The sequence below is a fragment of the Anas acuta genome, chromosome 3 (assembly GCF_963932015.1).
Source record: "Anas acuta chromosome 3, bAnaAcu1.1, whole genome shotgun sequence".
NCBI lineage: Eukaryota > Metazoa > Chordata > Aves > Anseriformes > Anatidae > Anas > Anas acuta.
This window is the reverse complement of record NC_088981.1, coordinates 57,401,598-57,421,580: the sequence shown is the minus strand read 5'-3', so window position 1 is coordinate 57,421,580 and position 19,983 is coordinate 57,401,598. Positions and strand designations below refer to the sequence as shown.

Genomic DNA, 19,983 nt, shown 5'->3' with positions numbered 1-19,983 from the left:
TAAAGACAAGACTAGATAATGATTTGTTCTTATTGTACTATTAAGTTTTTACATGGGAATTGAAATATAAGACATTTTTATTTCTGTCATTTCCCTGTTACAGCAGAAAAACTCATTTTAACACTATGACATTTGCTATAATTCAGAAATTCCTGAATTATAACTGCAACAGCTGTTACAAATGGAATTATGATCTTGAATTCAAACAAATTATAAAGTTTTCCATACTTTTCATGCCCACATCCTTGTTAACATCATCTTCCACCAAAAGTGGTATTCCATACTTAGAAAGCAAACATTACGTTAGAGAGACTGCTCATTAATGTCTCAATTTTTAGCCTCCTGGAAGGAAAATTTTCTGCGATGGCAAAAATAAATTTAGATGCCTGTAGTATAATTAAAGCCAGTATTTTTAGTAAACAACATTAGTCTAATCATAAAAGTATTTGGTTAACTGAGAATCAACTGGATAAAAATTGCATTGAATGGACTTAGCACCCAAAATTTGACCATAGTTTGTTCTCAGCAACTTGCGTAAAAAAAGCTTCCTGCCCACTGAAGAGAAACACAGGGAACCAAACAGCAAAACAAGAAGAGAAGGGGATAGAAAATGTAAAACAGTGAAAAATATTTAAGTCACAGAATAAAAAAACATGCACAGAATACAGAGATATAAAGTAAATGTCCTAAAATAAAAGCCTTAACTAACTTTAAATATTTAAGCTTTGAAGAGAGAATGGGCAGTTTAGTTTGGGACAGCTCTAACAATTCCTCTTCAAACCCTCCAGGAGATGGACAACAGACAAAACCCAGCTGGTCAGGCTGCTGAACCCTAATGCTCAAAGGAAGATAATCCAAGCTCAGAATCATTTTAAGAGTCTTTAGCTGCTTAGTATCTGCAACAACATCCCCCAAATTATCCTAGAAGCAGGGACTTCATAGACAGGACTGGAACCACTGCAACCAAGGCAACAGACAACCAAAGCTAAAAACAGGGTAAAAATAAAATGGTCTGTTAATTATACTTTTTCTATTTAGTAGGTTTGGAACCGGTTACAGAAAATTATTCCTAGAAAAAAACATTACTAGTATTTCTAGTATAGCTATAAACCAATGAAAGGTACACCATCATGGAAGTTCCAACCGTTGCTTTTTTGTAACAGTTTTCATATTTTTGAATTAATTCTGTACCTTCAATTCTTTCCTTCAAATTCCTTCTGATATCACAGCTAACCTTTTTCTGATATCACAGCTAACCTTTTTCATATTAGAAAGTCCAGTTAAGGTATCTAATATTAAAATCAAGCATATGAAAACTCTGAAATAATTACATATAGAGATTATAGACTTGCTTCAATGGGCATTTGATAAACAATGGCGGGATTATTCATTAAGTCCCAATTCTATGAAGTATTAGGAGCTGAAGGTTCCTTTTCCAACTTGCTGATTCTACGGCATTCTGCTACAATTTTCTGAAGCTGTAGACCATGCAGCACAAAAGCAAGGGTAAAAGTTTATACACAGAGGGTGGCTTCTGAGCAGAAAGGAACTTGAATATTAGCAAAGTGTTGCATAAGACTATATGCTTTTCCAAAAAGCTACAAAAAAACATGAAAGCAGTATAAACCATTTGTACAACCTAGAATAAACATAATTGGAAAGTATACTTGATGATTCCTTGCTTCTATAGGACTGAGGTATTTGATAAAGCTATCAAGTGGCTTTTAATGTAGTTTCCTTACCTACTCTGCTTAACCTATATTTTTCAGAATGAAAGAAAGCTTAAGAGTTTTTATATTTTCAGCATATAAAAATTGTCATAACATGTATTCTACAAACAAAATTTGCCACAGAAGTCACCCTTATACAAAGCCGCACTCCAAAAATATCTGCAAGCGGAGAGTTGTGTGCTTGCTGCAAAAGGCTGCAGTGGCTTACAGTTCAGTACATCATCTTCCTAAATCTCTTTTCATCTCAGAGACATGGATCCACTTACGGAAGGCTACAGTAGAGCCTCATATCAAAGCTCTCTGTGGTGTTCTGAACCCTCATCCTAAAATGAGCATCTCCTATTTCTAATTAGTTACCCACATCACAGCTGACCTTTGAAAAAACAAGATAACGTGTTTTAGCTGATAAAGATCTTGTACAGCTCAGGTTTTTCAATAGAAAGATCTTAAGCCATTAATCTCTGTATTTGGGCTACACAAGGGAGAAAACTGTCAAGCCAAGTGTAAAGGAATGTGTCACTGGAAAAGGTAAGTGCATTTGTTGCAATCAAGGCTCCATAAGCTCATCACCTACAAAAGCCTGCAAACGTGCATTCCTCTTTTCCTTCACACATTAGTCCTAATAGTACTTTATTCAGCAGATGCAGCACAAAAGTTATCACACATAGTAATATACAGAATGAAATTGTCCTCAACACTGTAGTCAGTAGTATTTGCCCGCTTGGCCCATGATAGCCCAGCACTTACCTTACTCCTACCGAGTGGTATCTTACTCCTACTGAGTGAGGTATCTCATTTATTGCATAGTAAGAACACACTTCCTCATAGTCTCTCCACAGCTGGTATTAAGTTAGCAACACATATAAAAAGACATACCATAATAATTTACAAGATTACTCTAACAAACTGTGAGGCAAATACAGTAATTCTGCTTAGCATCTGAGTTCCAACCCACCCTCCCCATCCTTTATTTTACCTGTATTCAAGCTTTCCACTCTTAGAGGGAGACCAGACTGGGCCACAGCAACAAGTTTCAAAGCAATATAAAACTGACTTCTTCCAAAATAGCCAAGTCTTGTTGCACCGCAGAGCTCCATAATCTGCAACAAAACACACAGTTACTTCTATAAGGAAACTTAAAATACAAGCTGCTCTACAGAAGCAATTTCATACATTTCAAAGCAGCCTCCCTTGCATTGAATGCTCATAACTTTCTATATACAACCTTTCAGTAACAACTTCACATGGAATCCCTAAATAGTAGGTGGCAAGACTTAAAGAGAATCATATTCTTCACAACCAGAAGTTGCAAGCCTAAATCTTATGTTTTTCCCAGTTATCTAACTTTTTTTTTTCACCTAGGCTCTCACAGATGATATGAGAATAAAAGACACTACTGGGGTCTTTTTAAAAAAAAAAAATAGACTAGAAAGCTCATAAACATCCTACTTCACTACTAGCTATTCTATCAGCAGCTATACTGTCTTTGGTTCTTAACTACTGCAGAAAAGAAAAATCTGCTTTTAGGGGTATTAGTATTATACTGATTGCCAGATGTAATCCAGAAACATGACATGAGGGTTTTCAAGTTCAATTCTCAAAATTGAACAGGATGTTACTAATAAAATTAGAGAAATGGTCCTGCCCCTTATTTCTCCTTGATTTCTGCCTGAAGAATTTCCATGGAGATGGTAGGATTTATAAAAAGTAAAAATTTGAAGACAGTTGTAAATGGTGTCTTCCAGCCTATTCTGATAGAGGTTTGCTACAGCTCAACTTCCAAGTTGTAAAAATAAACCTGTAAAGCATTCAGAGCACAAGAAAAGCATGGACGCATATATATATGTGTATATATATATATATATATATATATATATATATATATATATATATATATATATACATACACACACACACACACATATATATATAAAATCACTTCAGGACTGAAGAAGGCAGATCTTTACATTCTCCAAATGATGACAGAGATGCTCTGTTTCATTTAAGAAATACAGCACAGAAGTGATGTTATCTTATTCCCCTTTCTTCCCTGATATGCTATATCAAAGTGATTTTGTATCTTTTTGTTATGAATTTAGAGAAATTTTGGTCCCTTCAAGCTGTCACATTCAAACACACTGCTTGCTTCCACCACCCCCTCCACACACACACTTTGGGAGTCTGCAAACCTGGTAGGGATACATTCCTGCTTTGGTAAGGTCTTTGCTAAGGCAAGACATTAAATATGACATGCCCCAAGTCAGACTGAATTCAACAATCCACTATTTCTTTTAACCCACCCAGCAGTCTCATTTAGACTGTAATGTTCCAAATGAGACACAGCAATGCTTTTAGACACCATGGTGAAAGCCTTGCTGAAGTCAAGGTAGACAACATCGCTGCTCTACTCCCCTTACACAGCTCGTCTTTCCATCATAGCAATCTGGGTGACAAATTTCCTTACAAATTCACGCTTGCTAACCCTAGTCACTACTTTTGCTAAGAAATGGCTTCCAGGAGCACGTGCTCCATGATTTTCTCGCAGACTGAAGAGTGCCTGACCAACATGCAGTTCCTTGCTGAAGGCAGCTACATGTCCTTCCCCAGTCACCAAGATCCCTGGTCTTCATGATCCAAGAATAAGAAAGAATGCTTACAATGACATTAGCTAGCTCTCACAACACACTCAGAAGCACCCATCTGATCCCATGAACTTGATATTTCTCAAGAAGCCTAATCTTTTCACAATACTACTAGTACATCTCCTTCAAACCCCTCTCCAGGCTCAAAGGCCTGTGAAACCTTGTCTATGAAGATACATGCAGAGAAGGTACCCAAATTTCAGCCTCATCTACATCCACTAGTCACAAATTCCCCTCCTCACCCTTCACATCAGAGCTGAGTCATAAGCTTCCAGTTTAGCAAATCTAGACTTGAGATATCTTCTTAGTCTCCTAACTACTAGGATAAATGTTTATTGGACTAAGAGAAAGCTGTCCTGACAGGTTTCTCAGTTCTCATGAGAAGCAGTCCTGAAGGACAGAGAAGTTCACATAGAAGTTCACAGTTACTGGTTGCAGGCAAGTTACAACTGAGAAACAGTCAGATTTGATTTCACATAGCGACTGAACCACAAGGCCCAAAGGAGTTAGTCTGTATGCTGTAGAATTGTTAAAACAGGAGAGAGACTTTGGTAACTACTATCAAACACATGGCTTTATTAACTAAAGCTGAGCTAGATATAGCCCAACAAAAGCTCCTTAGGTATTTCCTTACCATGTACCAGGATTCTAGGACCTCATGAAAATAAGCTGTTGTGAAACCTGTCACAGGAAGGAGTGGGAAGCTGACAAAGACTTAGTCCCAAAGCACTCCCAGGAGGATCAACAGGTCTACAGCTGTGCATAGTGCTCATAAATCCTGCTGTACAGAAGCTATATGCAATAATTCACTTGCATACATCTGCATTACACTTCCTATGTTGTCCTACAGCACCTGTGTTATTTGGATTTTCCCAATATACTATTTATGCAGCATAGTATCTGGACAGATGTCAATGGATTTCTTTAATGTTTATTAACTAAAGAGTTCAATAATTCTGAATACAGTACATTAGTATCAATACACTAGTTGGACTGCAGGGACTGCCATAAGGAAACAAGTGACAGTAAACTGTCAGGTGAAAACTCAAAAACTTTGAGGCATCAACATCTGAAATAAATTGTCCATACCCAGCCTAAGGATAAAATAATAACACTAAGTTTAAATAATTGGCAGAATTAAAGCAGTGGAGACTCAACAAGACTCAGGTAGAACAAACAAAATCAGTACAAGAGCTATTTTGCTTTTAAAATAACCATCATATCCTGGGAAACTGCTGAGTATCCACGTACTTGACAATAATTAAAGAAAAAAACTTGTGGATCCAGTGATCTAGCATGAACAGATAAATAAGTAAGCAGACTGGAAAAGCTTTTTATGAAAGGAAGCAGTGACATAGTTATTTGAAGCCTATGCAATCATCAGGCAGCAATGGCTTTTGGCAATTTCAAAATCAGTGCCAGACTAGAAGTTGTCTTTTTTGGAGCTAGTCAATACTGCCAGGTTGAAAAAAATTTTAGTTGAAGACTAGATTAATAATTAAGCTACAATGGCAGGCAAGTACGAGAGGGGAAATAAAGCATGGATTCAGAAAGTGGAGAAAAGTATAAAAAAAAAAAAAGCCATTTAAGTATCATGAGAATGAAAAAGCAAAGGATACAGAAAAAAATTCCTGTACACTGCTGAACAAGGAGCTGTCAAATCCACCCAGGCGGATAAAGGAGTCCTCCAGTTCAAACAGACTCTAACCCAGACACGTGATTGACGGTTGAGCAAGATCACTAAACACAAAGACCTAGTGGAGCCCCTCAGCTGACTGACAGCATGCTTGAACATACCCAAAACAGCCTACCTATAATCTTCTTGAAGGAGGATTTAAACACTCAACAGGCAAGGCAGTAAGCTAAACTGACAGGACCAAAAAAATAAAAATAAAATCAAGGGATTGCTTCTGTGAGATTTGTTTTATGTTTAGGACTTTCATCTTCTTAGGACTATTGAGGATAAGGAATAAATTCCTTAAACTCTTTGAGGAATGCAGAGCCATCTTCAAGACAAAATGCTCTATTGCTGTTTTCACCTCCTCAGATATGAGGATCCTGACATTACAGCACTGCGATTAACGAGGTTCATGCCAACAGCTCTGTGAAGCTCTGGACTAGCTTGAAACTGTTGATACAAAAATCAGTACAGCAGCTGTCAATTAGGAAGTTGCACACAGTGCATTTGCATATTGCAAAGAGGTAACAGTAGCATTAACAATATTAGGAGCTGGCACAGATCAGACATTCACAGGAAGCAGTATGTTGACAAAGGACACCTCTTTGAGCACATACTTTCTAGAACTCTTACTGGTTTCAAATAAGGGGTCCTTGGACTTGGAAATCAGAATCAGAATCACAGAACTGTAGGGGAATGTTTGTGAACTGAAAGAAATGAAAGGTTAAGAACTGTTTTAGAAATCCAGGTGACGTGGATTTCTAAATAACATCTATCAGATGTGTCAAAATGTACTTCTCAGACCTCAGAAAACCTCTCTGGGAAAGTTTTCCGGATTATCACAGTCCCCTGCCCCCAGGCTCTTTTACAAGGCAAATCAAGCCCACAATCTGTAAACATTATTTATACAAAAGTACAACAGTTTTTAACTTCTTCAATGGTAAGGCAATAAAGGAAATAAGATGCATGCCACCTACATAGTAAAGATAAAAATCTTTCATCTGCTTGGAGAGAGTTACTAAAGAACTAACCAATCCATAAAAAAGGGCTGAAAGAGGCAAGACTGAGGCACTTTTCAAGGCTGGCAGTGACAACACACATGGTGGATGGCAAGAGGAGAGAGTGAACAAAATCACCAGTGGACCTTCTGTAACATGTCAGCCTAACTAGGATGGTAACACAAGTCTGATACCCAGTAAAAGCATATAGACACAAAGTTATTTTTATTTTATAGATAGGTATATACAAATCACATACAGATATTAAGAAAGAAGCAGAACTGGGATTCAGAATAAACATTTTGATCCCAATTTTATAAACAGATTCTTAATCTGAGGTATTCTAGTAGTCCTGCTGTGACTGCATTTTCTTATTGGTATAATCCTGTGTTTGTTTTATAATTCATAAACACAAAGAAAGAATGTACATTACGACAGAACGGTTGAAGGTGGAAAGGATCTCTGCAGATAATCCAGTCCAACCACCCTGGGTCAAAGCAGACTCAGCTACCGCGGGTTGCTTGGGACCACGTCCAGTTGTGTTTCAAGTATATCCAAGGAGGGAGACCCTACAGCCTCTCTGAGCAACCTCTGCTACTGTTCCGTCAACCTTAGAGGAAGAAAGTCTTCTCTTAGGTTTAAATGAAACAATTACCAGGAATTACTTCCTATAAGCTAGGCACTTGCAAAACAAGTTTCCTTGTAAGTTTGTATCAGATATTGTAAAAATTAAAGTTAAACCAGACCATATGAGCACACAAATGCATCATTACTCAGTACGTGATATTCCAGTTTTGCTACACATATTGACCATAAATTTTTAATTGAAAAACAAGCAATACATTTAAAACAAGCTAAGGGTCTACACTTCAGACAAAAAAATAAAAAACAATAACCTGTATGCTGTTTTTACGTAATTTAATAAAAAAAGTAACTATGATTACAGAATGATTTTGATTAATAGTTTAAAATAAAAAAACATTGTGTCAATAATGTTATTTCTGTCACCCATATGCACTCATTCTTTGATGAGAATCCTTTGATGTCTCCAATGACAAGAAGAGCTTTGCTCTCAGCGGACAAACATTAAACAGAAAATGACATGATACTGTCCAAATTAAAAGTATTACACTACAGCCTCATACTGGGTACTAGGATATGCTGTCATACAAAAGTGTTCTTCTGAAGTCACATAACCCACTCAACTCAGCTACAACAAAAATTAACCATAACTTGACAGCGTAATGTAACTTGGTATAAGGGAACTTGAAAAAACATTTTAGTAACTTACATTGTAATCAGTGATCATTACTGTGTACAGAAAGACCTAAGACCACCTATTTCCTGTGTTTTTTTTCTGAATTGAGTAACTGTTGCCTGACGTTCGTTACCTTTTAATGTTGTTATTCTACAGCCATCTTCAACAGATCAATTTCTGTGACTTCATTTTACCAGATCTACTTCACTAACTGCAGACCACTGTCTTCCAGCCTGACAGCTCTCCAACTAGTCTCTCTCACCTACCATCAGCTAGACAAAACAATATTGGTTAGTTATTAATCAAGAATTTTGGAATTTCCTTCAGAAAAATCTCACTTGACAATAGGCAGCTTCCCAGATGCAAGACTTGTTTACAACACGGTGTAGTAAGAACAAGACAGAACTGACAAGAGATCCTCCTTCCGATGGGTTATTTTTAACCAAGTTGAGTCTCTGACCCAGTTCCCTGCAGGGCTCCACAAACCTTGGCACACAGGAAGAGAAAAATGGAGAGAGGACAAACAAACTGCCACTAAGGGAAACAGCCCTAGTATTGCTCAGGATTCTACGCTTCACCACTGCAGTATGCAGTATTTGGCATATTTAAACAGACTTAAACCTACCTGAAGATCACTGCAAAGATCATTGCTGTATTTAATTCAGTAACTGTGAAGTAGAAAACATTCGTGTGCTGAACAGCAAGTATAATATTACCTAGATCTAATACATACAGTTGTCTTATTAGGTACTTTCATATAGCAGGAAATACACTCAGCTGATACTAAGAATTCCCACCTGCAGGGTATATTTGGGACAGTGATGCACTTTGTTGCACAAGGAATAGTAAGGTCTTCCTTTCAAGTCCAACTGACCATTTCAAGATGGATCTCGGTCAAAGCCACAAATCTGGCTTCAGAACACAGGCCTTTAAAGAAACAGAACCAACAGCACTGGAGTACTTCCAAGAAGATGCGCACTCTCTGGCAATGAACTATTTTGTTTCCTATTGTCTCTATATATGGAAACATATACTTATCTGTCCTTGATTTTCATGCACTGCATGTAGCCATGGTGCAAGCAGACTACTAGAATATTGTCAGGGAATATATTCTGCAACAAATAGCAATATGAAAAACCTACTCATTAGCTCTGAGAATCAGTTCTCTATGGATAAAGCTAAACTTTCCCATTCCACAGGTCATTTCAGGTTCAGACATACATGCGATTCACAAGTTTCAGAATTAATCACTTCAGAAATAAAGAATTTAATTGGCTTTTAAAAAACTGAGCCAGCATTTTAACTCTGAGGAATGATTCTGCCCCAGTATTTGGGAATTTGTTTTACAAGGGTGTTGACTCCCTGAATAAGGGTTGACAGAGTTGTAGTCATGCTTATGCTCCGTTAATAGAAAAGCAGCAGACAAAAAGCACTGAACCTCTGAAATTCTGCTATGACATACACATGAAATACATCTATTTTTTAAGAAGTAAATGCATTGAACACTACAATTAAAAATTAATTCAGTGTTTTCACATACTGTACAAATTTTTGAACCATTCATATTTTAGATCATTTCTAAATCAATATTTTTTCACACCTCTTTATTATTTATCATTGTTTCACGCTGATGGGTAAGCTTATCACCACCACAGTTCTCTCGCTCCCCCTTCTCAAATGGAGGGGAGAAAATATGATAAAGGTCACAGATTGAGGTAAGAACAGGGGGATCACTCACCAATTACCATCAAAGGCAAAACTGACTCAGCATAGGGAGATACTGAGATCTATTGCCTACTGATAACAGGCTAGACCAGCAAGAACTAAAAGCAAACTAAATACAACTCCCCATCCACCCCCTTCAACCTCCTCCCCTAAGCAGTGCAGGGGAATGATGGTTGCAGTCAGTCCCTAACACTTTGTCTTTGCTGCTCCTTCATTCTCAAGCTCTTCCCCTGCTCCAGCTAGGGTCCCTCCCATGGGATGCCATCCTTTCTGAACCAAGCTTCCCAGAGGCTACAGCTCAAGAACTGCTCCAATACGGGTCCATACCATGGGGTCCATCCCTTAGGCACAGACCGCTCCAGCACAGATTCCCCATGGGCAGCAACTCCAGCCAGATCTCCAGCCCCACCCTCCAAAGACTACTGATCTAGAGCCAGAGGGCTAACTCTTTAACAAATTATTGCCAAGTATCGTCAAAAATAGGACAAAAAGAAGCATATCCTTCCTGACATGCTTAATAGGATCAACGGAAAATCCAGATAGACAGATGAACTTAAAAAGCAACTCCTGTCCTCCCAAGTAAAGGAGTACAAAGCCATAGCTGGAAGAACTGAAGGTAGAGTTGCTCTCTGCTTGCCCCAAGATGTTCTCTACCGCTGGTCTGGTAGAGCAGGTGCTCATGTGAAAAAGGTACCTATGACTAGTAACAATAATAAAGCAGCAAGGAGAATTCAGAATAAAAAATAATGAAACAGCAAAACACAGTCCAGAAAAGCCACTTTCAATTCTTGACACAGAATGAGAGGTTCTTTTAAAAGGAGATACACCACATACGTGTCTCTTCCTATGCAATTTTACATCACTGCTTAACCTAAATAGCTCTTTCCTCAGTCACGCCACTGTTGTGTGGCTCCTTCTCTGCTCTCAGTTGCACAATTCCCCCTTCCTGAGTGCTAGATGATTCTCATATCTGATCGCAGTGTGATTACTCAGTAAGCCTGCAAAAAGTGACAGTTATCTGTTGTTTTATTAAACTGAATCCGTTTAGTTTACAGCCAATAAACACTTCAGCAGCTACAAGACACATGGGAGCGTGTGGTTGGCAGCAATGATTTGTTCATTTGCCTTTAAACTTCTTGCAAGGCTGCAGCTTTAAGAAAGCTGTGTGCTTTGCAGTTAAGAGGTGCAGAAAAGGTAGAAATGAGGCAACTGAACAGAATGTCACTGCAAAATCCACAAAGTACTATATGCCTCGCCCAAATAAACCACCTATAGATATCAAAAATATATTTACACACTAGGTTACAAAGAATTCCCCTCCTTTCTCCTGGTGGTGCCACAAAGAATTCAAGCAATGGGAGAGGAGTAAACACACACTTTAGCACCAACTCGCAATGCCTGAGCCAGTCTGTGACAATTTGAGACACCCAGGATGACTCCATCATACTCAATTGATTGTATTTTCTAGAACAAATGGTAACAGCCAAAGCATCAATACAAACCCTGAGAAAGCAGCCAACTTCAGCAGGTAATGAAGAAGTCTTGTATTTTACAGCAATATATTTAGCATTTCAAAGTATTACTACAATAATAAATCTTGCTGGTTTCTTCATGGGAGGTCACATGGATGTTCTAACTGCAGATGATCCTGCCATGCAACTGCAAAATTTCTTCTGAATTGCTAAATGCTGAACAGAACAGCATGCATTTGATTTTGATTCCTTTCAGACCTCATATGCGGTTGATACATTCCACTGATTGATATTCCTTGTTAGTTATTTCCTTACTTTTTAGATTTTAGTATTTTCATCAGAAGTCATTTTTCATCACTCCACCAGAATAAACATGAAACAGAAAAGCCTCAAAGAGTGAACACAACCTACTGGCTTTTCACTAATGTAAAGTGAACATTCAGACATTCTCCATCCCAGAATTAGTGGTGACACTGTGGCCTGGCCAAACAGGACTGCTCAGATCAGTCTCGTTATACCTGAGCACTTCTACAAGTTCACGTGAAGCTACTGTGCCCACTACATCATGCTGCTCTCCCACCTAAATCTGTTTTCCTCAGAGTATTAACCTGACCAGGCAGTACTGATCAGTTTCTTAGCTTTGCACTGCTTGCCTTCTCCCCAAAAAGTCTACAAGCCTTACTGTTTACCAAAGTTGAAACAAGACGTAATTAAAATTCTAAGAACTGCACATTTATAGGGCTCTATTTGAGGCTTAGAGCTACTAACACACACTGTTCTTAAATGACTTAAGACATTTTGTTTCTGAAAAACAAGTGGCATACGTCACTGCTGTAAGAACAGATTTTTCTCCACAGTCATGCCTAATTTTCTGAAGCAGCAGTAAGTCAGCACCAAATGCTAGATTTTGTACAGCCCCGTGCTGGTCACTCTCTTCTGGGGTTACTGAAGTTGAAAGAGACACGTTTGAAGCAGAGCCTTCTAGCTGCTCTGATAATATACTCTGAGAGCATTTTAGATCTCCTAAGTTAATCATTCCAGCAATTCAGGTCAGACTGTCTTTTTTTTTTTTTTCCCACCCCAAGTCTTTTAACCTATCAAAACACTGTTTCTATACTCAGACAGGCATGTCTAAGCTTTAATGTACTTTTTGTATAACAAGTGCAAGGGATAATCTAACTCTTTGGACACCAACCCCAGCTGGAAAAACACACAGGTCACAAACACAAGAACCAGCTCCCTTAGTGCCTGACTGAAAGAAATACACTGCTGCCTTAATAATATCCCTGTGGTCTAAAAAAAAAACCAAACAAACAACAACAAAAAAATGTAAAGGTAAGAGAACAAGTGGGAAATATATCTTCCTGCTAACCATTACTGTGTTGCATTACACTACACATGGAAAATGTTCAAAACTTTAATACTAAAGAATCATCTTTACAGGAAAAACAAGTACAAAACTTGTCAACTTGATAACTTGATTCTAAGACAGATGCATTTGTCACAAAAGGCTCTGGTATTTGAATCATAGAACAGTTTGGATTGGAAGGGACCTTAAAGATCACCTGTTTCCTGATTCTTAATGGGTATTAATCATCCCTGCTGTGCTCTGATGACAAATTTTAAAAAAAACTGTCTACAAACAAAGCTGAGCTGTGACACTCCAAATTAGCTGAATGCTGTGCTGGCACACAGAATTATGAAGGGATTATTTACAACAGAAGTGACTATACATTATGAATTCCAGTCAATTTCAAAAGCTTAAGAACAATCACACTGAGAAACCAGCTGAAAACAAATGCAAGTCTAATAGAGCTTATCTACAGTACTGAAGTTTTGCCATCAACTTCCTGCCTTTGGTTTGAAAAACAATAATTATTCTCTGACTAAATGCTAAGTGAGATATGAGACTACTCAAACTAATTAACTGCAAAGAAACTGATTTGCAGCCCAGTACAGTTTCTATGAAGGTAACAGCATTCACATAAAACATTTTTACCAGAAATCTACCAAAAATTCTAAGCACAATGCACAGGATACAAATCTAGGCATCGCTTCTGGCACTAGCAAAAAGTAGACTGCTTAAATACCTCATCTTTACAGAGAAAGAAATCTAACTTACTGCTCATCTGAAAGAAAAATACTCCACCACAACAGCATTTTAGGAAAAAAAATATGTAATTCACATCCTGAATGTTCTTAGCTGTAGATCCAGGCACTGCTTCTATTTACAACATTTCTAACAATTCATTTCCTAAATGAGAACCGGGATACAAAGCACATATAAACATCCCTTAGATAAATATGATATAGATTATTTACTTAGATTACATATTATAACTATAAAGGGCTACAGATGCAACAGTTTTTCTTGCTCAGGCTAACAAAAAATAGTAGTTTTCTTGTTCATGCTTAATATAATCATATATTTCTACATTAGAAGAATGCTTTAATAATCAGCTCTTACAAATATGCCTCAGAAGAAATCCAATTTTGTTTTAAAATGTAGAAAACCTGTGAGCTTTAAAGTAAAAAATACGTAATGTATCAGCTGGATGCAATTAAATGATCCTTTTTTTAAAATAAGGCTTGTTTGCAGTTTATGCAAAGATCATTATTAGGAGGAGAAAGGTTTTTACACAGCATGCATTTTTGAGAAGATCTGAAAGCATTATACATTTTTAAATACATTCCAAGTCCAAACTGAAGGTACAGATTTGCACTGCACAAGAAATTCTAACTTCTTATCTAACTTCTTACCCCACCAGCTCTGAAAATATCATAATTCTGACGAATTTGCTGAATTTAAGTACAGGTAAACCTATACATGCCCTGGTTCAGCTTCCAGTTACAGTTGGCATTTAGTAAATTCTACTGATTTGATAAACAGGTAGTCTTTGTGTAGAGAAGTTCACTGAAACGTTAATTGCAACAATAAAATCACCCTGAACGAAGTTTTATTTTCTTAGATCACTTTTCTCTTTAAAACCCAGCATCTAACAAAGTAGTCAACATTTTCAAACCAAGACCCTGCCATTTCATTTTGCCACGTTTTGCCTCTGGACTGTAATCCCAACTGTAACTGCACCCCGTGCCAACAGGTGAGCTCTGGCACCTTCGGAAACTGCCATTCCGTGCTCTCCACGTTTGCCAAAAGCTATTAGCCCAAGAACAACAGAAGACAGCATATGCTTGCATCTTAGTGGTTTTTCTGCACAACTCAGAAACTGTAGTTGATGAATTAGGCTTTACACTCGGATTATGGACCTTACAGTGAAGCAGCTGCATCCCAGGTATGCACTTTCTTTCAATTTTCCACGTGAAGGCGGAAAACTGTGACAAAGGGTAGAGATAGGCAAGCAGTGACAGCAATTTCTTTACAATGACACAGGAATGATCAGAACTAATCTGTCTGTAAAGACTCCTTAGAAACATGCCTGAAATTACAGATTGGCAAACAAGTCAAAAATAGGCTTTATATTATGTTTTTAATGAGTTAGAGCAACCACAGTTGTAATTGAAAAAAATAGCGTCAACTGTGTAATTAATTCACCTGTCATTCAAACACTTTGTAACACAAAATTAGAAGTTGGGTAACTACTGTATACAACACCAACACTGAAGATTACAGTTCACTAGATTTAGAGAAAGTACGTGCATTAAACGTTTGTTGTTTAATGATAATGCTGTAATTTTAAAGTGAGATGCTTTGACTCGCCTATTTCAGATGAGTACTATATGCACAACAGATCGTATTCTTGTCCTGTGAAGGTTCTGTAATTCATAATCAAAGAGTGAAAGTTCAAACAAATGGGACAGCTGCCATATGAATCCCACACACAAGTAAGGAACTTCTCTTTTTCCCCTTTTGTCTGAATATAGCTTTTACAAGCAACTTCACTGCCAGCACAGAGGAACCAGGAACAGACTTGAACAGCATACCTACATTAGCATTTTAGGTCAGATGCGAGGAGTACTTTTGAAGCAAATCTTCTGATCACCCCCACTGCTCTGGTTCACGCTCCGGAACCACCTCAGAACAGGCAACTGGATTTCTTTTGTGTGAAGCTAACCTAGAAGGCGCACTCGAGGAATGCACCTAATGAATTCCTGCTAACACTCACTCTGAGACACCATGCCAGAACTTTGTCAAAGCGAAGCTTGTGAAATGCATATACAGTGTCAGGTCCTCAGCATCTCTTGTGTTGTATTACTTGCTAACATAAACACCAATGCACAGGCAACTGAGCCATCAATCAGGCAGCTGACACAAGCGAAAAATCAACAAAAAAAAGCAACAAAACTTCTGGCTAAACAAGCCCCCTGAACCAGCTCACTGTATGTTCAGAAGAATAAGGTAGTTCCAACTTCTGGTGGTTTAAGCTACTGTGAAACTCGTGCTAAGTCAGAACTGAAATACCCAGCAACTATAAATGAGGAAGGCTCCCCTCTTTTCCTTTGTCAGCGAACAGTTTTCCTGCCTCTTTCTTTGTGCCAGCGCTAACATCCGTTCAACTTCAGTGTTAGGTGATACAGAGATTAAAAAAAAGCAACAAAAACTGTGATTTTCTGCCTGCGTAGCCCCTGGAATCAGTCTAACAGAACAACATGGGATGGCCATTGGTGTCTGTACAAGGGGAAGAAGCAGCAGGAGCACGTGGCCGGGGGAACACTGAACCACCTCCTTCGGTGGCAGCTCACCACAGGACTGGAGTAACTGCAGTGTGGAACCGTGCCCTGAGAGCAATTTAAAAAACTCCTAACTGTTGTGAAGTAGCCCAACTTGTTATCTCAACACACATACTTTTATCCACCATTTTATGCAGATCTTCTACCTGAATGCTCATTTCAAGGATGTGCACAAGAAGGCAGAAATACAGGTTAATGAGATGTCCTCACATGTGCAGTTAAGGTTGTAAGGCTGTGTGTGGTATTTACGCTGCGGTAGCGATAAGGCTGTCCTTTCACAGATGCATACTATGTGGCAGGCACCGCTCTTCACTCCAGATTTTTGTTGCTTTGTGAGCATATGTTTTATATGCACTGATCATAACTGCTTCAGCCTTCTGCATGTTCATTTATTCCCATCTAATAGGCAGCTGGTGGTATCCCTTGGAGCCAGAAATGAGAATGATTAAGAACAATTATTATAAGATCACGTATTGAGTTTTCCTTTTGCAAGACAAGTCTCAAACACGGCTTCTTGCAGGACAGGTTGCATGTGCCAACAGCCCCCAAACAGACTTAGGAACAAAACAAGTTACGAGTCTAAAAATGCAGCTAAGTCACACATGCTCATTTTCAATAGGATCAACTCTGGATTATTCAAAAGGTACCTACAGACCTATAGTACTGAAGAGAAAAAAACTCCTGTAGTTCCTCAAGACTACCTGGCGCCTGCAAGTTTGAAGAGCAGCAATTTTGCACTCTTTTGTATACCTACAATGTACTTAGCATTTCACTTGACTAGTACTCCACTTGCATTCCAGGATTATGTAAGAACTGGGTACCTGAACCAAGTTCCTTTCCCTCACAAACACCGGGTGCTTCAAACAAACAGGTAAGAACCCAGTACAGTGTAAAGTAAAATTCCATTTTCATCAGGGGGTTTCGTTACCTCTTAAACTCGTATCATCCTGAGTTTTAGTTGCACGTTCACACCTTCTGAAGGAACAAATACAATTTCCCTCAGAAGAACACTCACTAATGTCTTCGTGCCTGCATCAAGCAGAGGTACAGCCATATTTCAATGAGTACAAAGAAAAGCTAGGCAACCATATTCTCTCCCTCAAATTTAAAGTACTTCACAGGTGACCAATAGCAATTGCACAAGACATTTTAAATGGGTCAAACTGCTAAGGGCATTTTGACTTTCTTTGTATTATTTACAGTTTCATTCCTCATGCAATCTAACATCTTGTTTGCTGTTTTAATGGCAAGGTTTTCCTTGAGATCACCACAGAGATAAGCCAGGTCTGCTTCTTAAATTCACTTATTTAGAGCCCATGGAACGATGCCTGAGTAGTTTCTCTTTCCTTCAGATGCACTCCACTTGGCAAGAAAATATTTCACCTCCTGTGTGACAGATAAGGATATAATCTCTGGCCACTTTCATTCAAAATGCAAAGTGTCTCCAAGATCTTGCTGTAGATCTCCGCGTAAAAATCTCCAGCATTAGCCTGGATCACAGTGTAGAAGAAGTAGGCAAGTTTGATGGAAAAAGAGATTTTAAATACAACAAACAGGTAAACATTCACGTTCTCAGGATGATTCTTCTGTAACGTGTTGGCCACACACAAAAAGGCGCAGTGGGTGGCCCCTGAGAAACCTCATTCCTAATACTGAACGTGCAGACTCTCTAACCATAAAGTCCAGTCTAACAAGTCATCAAATAAAAGACTACTAGTTTTACCAGTAAGAAGCATTTCTTATTCACCCCACTACTGCTACTTCATTTAAAAACACAACTGCTGACAACTATCATCTTTCATACTGAGGTGGAGTACATGATTCAGGGCACCTTACATTCCTTTCAACTAAAGAAGTCACTTTTATGGGCCCAAAAGAGATCAGTAATCCTTGTTAAGGGCAAGTTTTCTCCTGAAATCTGGTACTGAACTGCTGAAGGCTGAAACTTGTGTGCTGTATTTCTGGCTACAGTAACTTTAGTGTTTTGTTAGAAGGCCACCTTATCTCACTGGGAAGAGGAAGACACTCTTCTGCATGGAAGACAGAATGGACAGTGGGTAAAGCTATATCCGAAAGAAGTTTTTAGGGTGGCTCGAAATAACACATGAATTTCAAAGTATTGAACACAGGGTACTCCAAAAGCCGCAAACTATTGCAAAGAAGTATTGATATGAATGGTTCACTGGGGATACTATCCTCAAGTGATTACAAGAGGCACACCAGAGCAGACTTCTCTATGCCGGTAGCTCTGTGCTACTACTACTACCTTTTAGATGTTACCTGGCCAAGGAAATAGCATTACAGGTCTGTGTGTACATACTGTAAGCGCAGACTTACGTCACTATTAACACTCCGTTTTTCACTGTTGGAAGCATTTTGATAACCACAGCTAATACCTGTGGGGCACAGACACTGCTCCACCACCCAGCCGCTCTCCCACCTCGCTCCTCACCGGCGGGCTGCGGGCCCGGCCTCCCCCACACCCCCCAGACCCTTTTGGGGCCAAACCAGCAGGCCCAGCTCCCCCAGCAGCTGCCTGACCCCACCGCCGGGCCCTCCCTCACCCCGGGGCCTGCTGCGAGGGCTGCGCCGTCCCCTCCCCTCCCCTCCCGGCTGGCCCCGGACAATGGCTCCGCGCCCCCCGGCCCGAGCCCGGCGGAGGGAAGGGAAGGGAAGGGAAGGGAAGGGAAGGGAAGGGAAGGGAAGGGAAGGGAAGGGAGTGTCCGGGGCCGTCCCCCCGCGGGCAGCAGCGCCGGGGCGGTGCCGGGCTCCGCCGCCGGGCGTGGGGCCGCCAGGTCTACCTGCATCACCACGTCGTTGGGCAGCTGCGCGGCGCGGAAGAGTTCGAGGACGCGGCCGTTGGACGCCACCTTCTTGGTGCTCTCGGTGTCGCAGTACGCGAACAGGTCGCAGTAGTAGCGCTGCTCCGCCTCGCTCAGCGTCAGGCCCTCCATCTTACCCACCGGCTCCGCGCACCGCCGCCACCGCCGCCGCCTCCCCGCATCCACCGGCTGGCGGCGAGAGGGGCGGGCGGGCGGAGGGGGGGCAGCGGAGAGCGCGCAGGGGGCCGCCGGGCTCGGCTCGGCCCTGCCCTGCCCGGCCGGGCCCTGCCCCTCCCTCAGCGCCCGCGGCCGCCGCGCGCCCCCCGCCAACCGCCGCCGCCGCGCGCGAGCGGCCGCCCGCACCGAGCCCCCGCCAACCGCCCCCCGGCCCGCCCACGCGGCGGCGCGCCTGCGCGCACCCCCGCCCCGCGCCTGCGCCCGGCCGGAGGGGCGGGGCCGTGGGGGTGTGGGCGGGGCTTAAGGGCACCGCCCCGCTTCCCCCAGGCCCGGATGAGCCGGGCCCGGCGCCGCAGCGCCCCCCGGCGGGCGGGAGGCGGGCGGGGAGGGGAAGGGGAGGGGAGGGGAGGGGGCGCCGCCATTTTTGTCCCCTCAGAGAGGTGGTGGTGGCTCTCGCCCTGCCCTTCAGCACCTCGTCCTTCCTCCCTGTCAACCCAACATGGTGTTTGTTGTTCGCTGCGTAAACCACAGGCTCATCTTCCACTCTGTTTCAAGTGCTTACTACATCATCCTCCTGCTGCAAACTAAAAGTTCCGATAAATTGTATTCATTAAAATAATAAAAGATCTTCCCAAAATGCATCATAATCGAGTTCTTGCAACCCCAAGTGACAGTAATGTTGAAACTACACAAATTCTTCACATTTCAGATTCCTCACATTTCCCACTTACTTAAAATTCCTCCATATAGGCTACGCTGAAAATATAATTACCTTTTTGATATTATATCTGG

The 19,983-nt window shown here is 40.6% G+C and overlaps 1 protein-coding gene across 16 annotated transcripts in view; it reads right to left on the bottom strand.

Annotated features, from left to right (window-relative positions):
• Positions 1 to 19,426, bottom strand: part of REPS1 (RALBP1 associated Eps domain containing 1) — a 65,381-nt gene extending 45,955 nt beyond the window's left edge. For 7 of the 16 annotated variants that reach the window (XM_068677254.1, XM_068677264.1, XM_068677260.1 and 4 more), the window contains exons 1-2: positions 18,994 to 19,424; positions 2,707 to 2,830 (exon numbers count right to left, since the gene is read on the bottom strand). In XM_068677254.1, the coding sequence (XP_068533355.1) occupies positions 2,707 to 2,830; positions 18,994 to 19,146 (277 nt within the window). In that variant the 5' untranslated portion in view covers positions 19,147 to 19,424. Of the gene's footprint in view, positions 1 to 2,706; positions 2,831 to 18,993 lie in introns of all 16 variants that reach the window. The other 9 variants (XM_068677269.1, XM_068677265.1, XM_068677256.1 and 6 more) reach the window with 3 other exon arrangements.
• Positions 19,427 to 19,983: the final 557 nt, after the last annotated feature.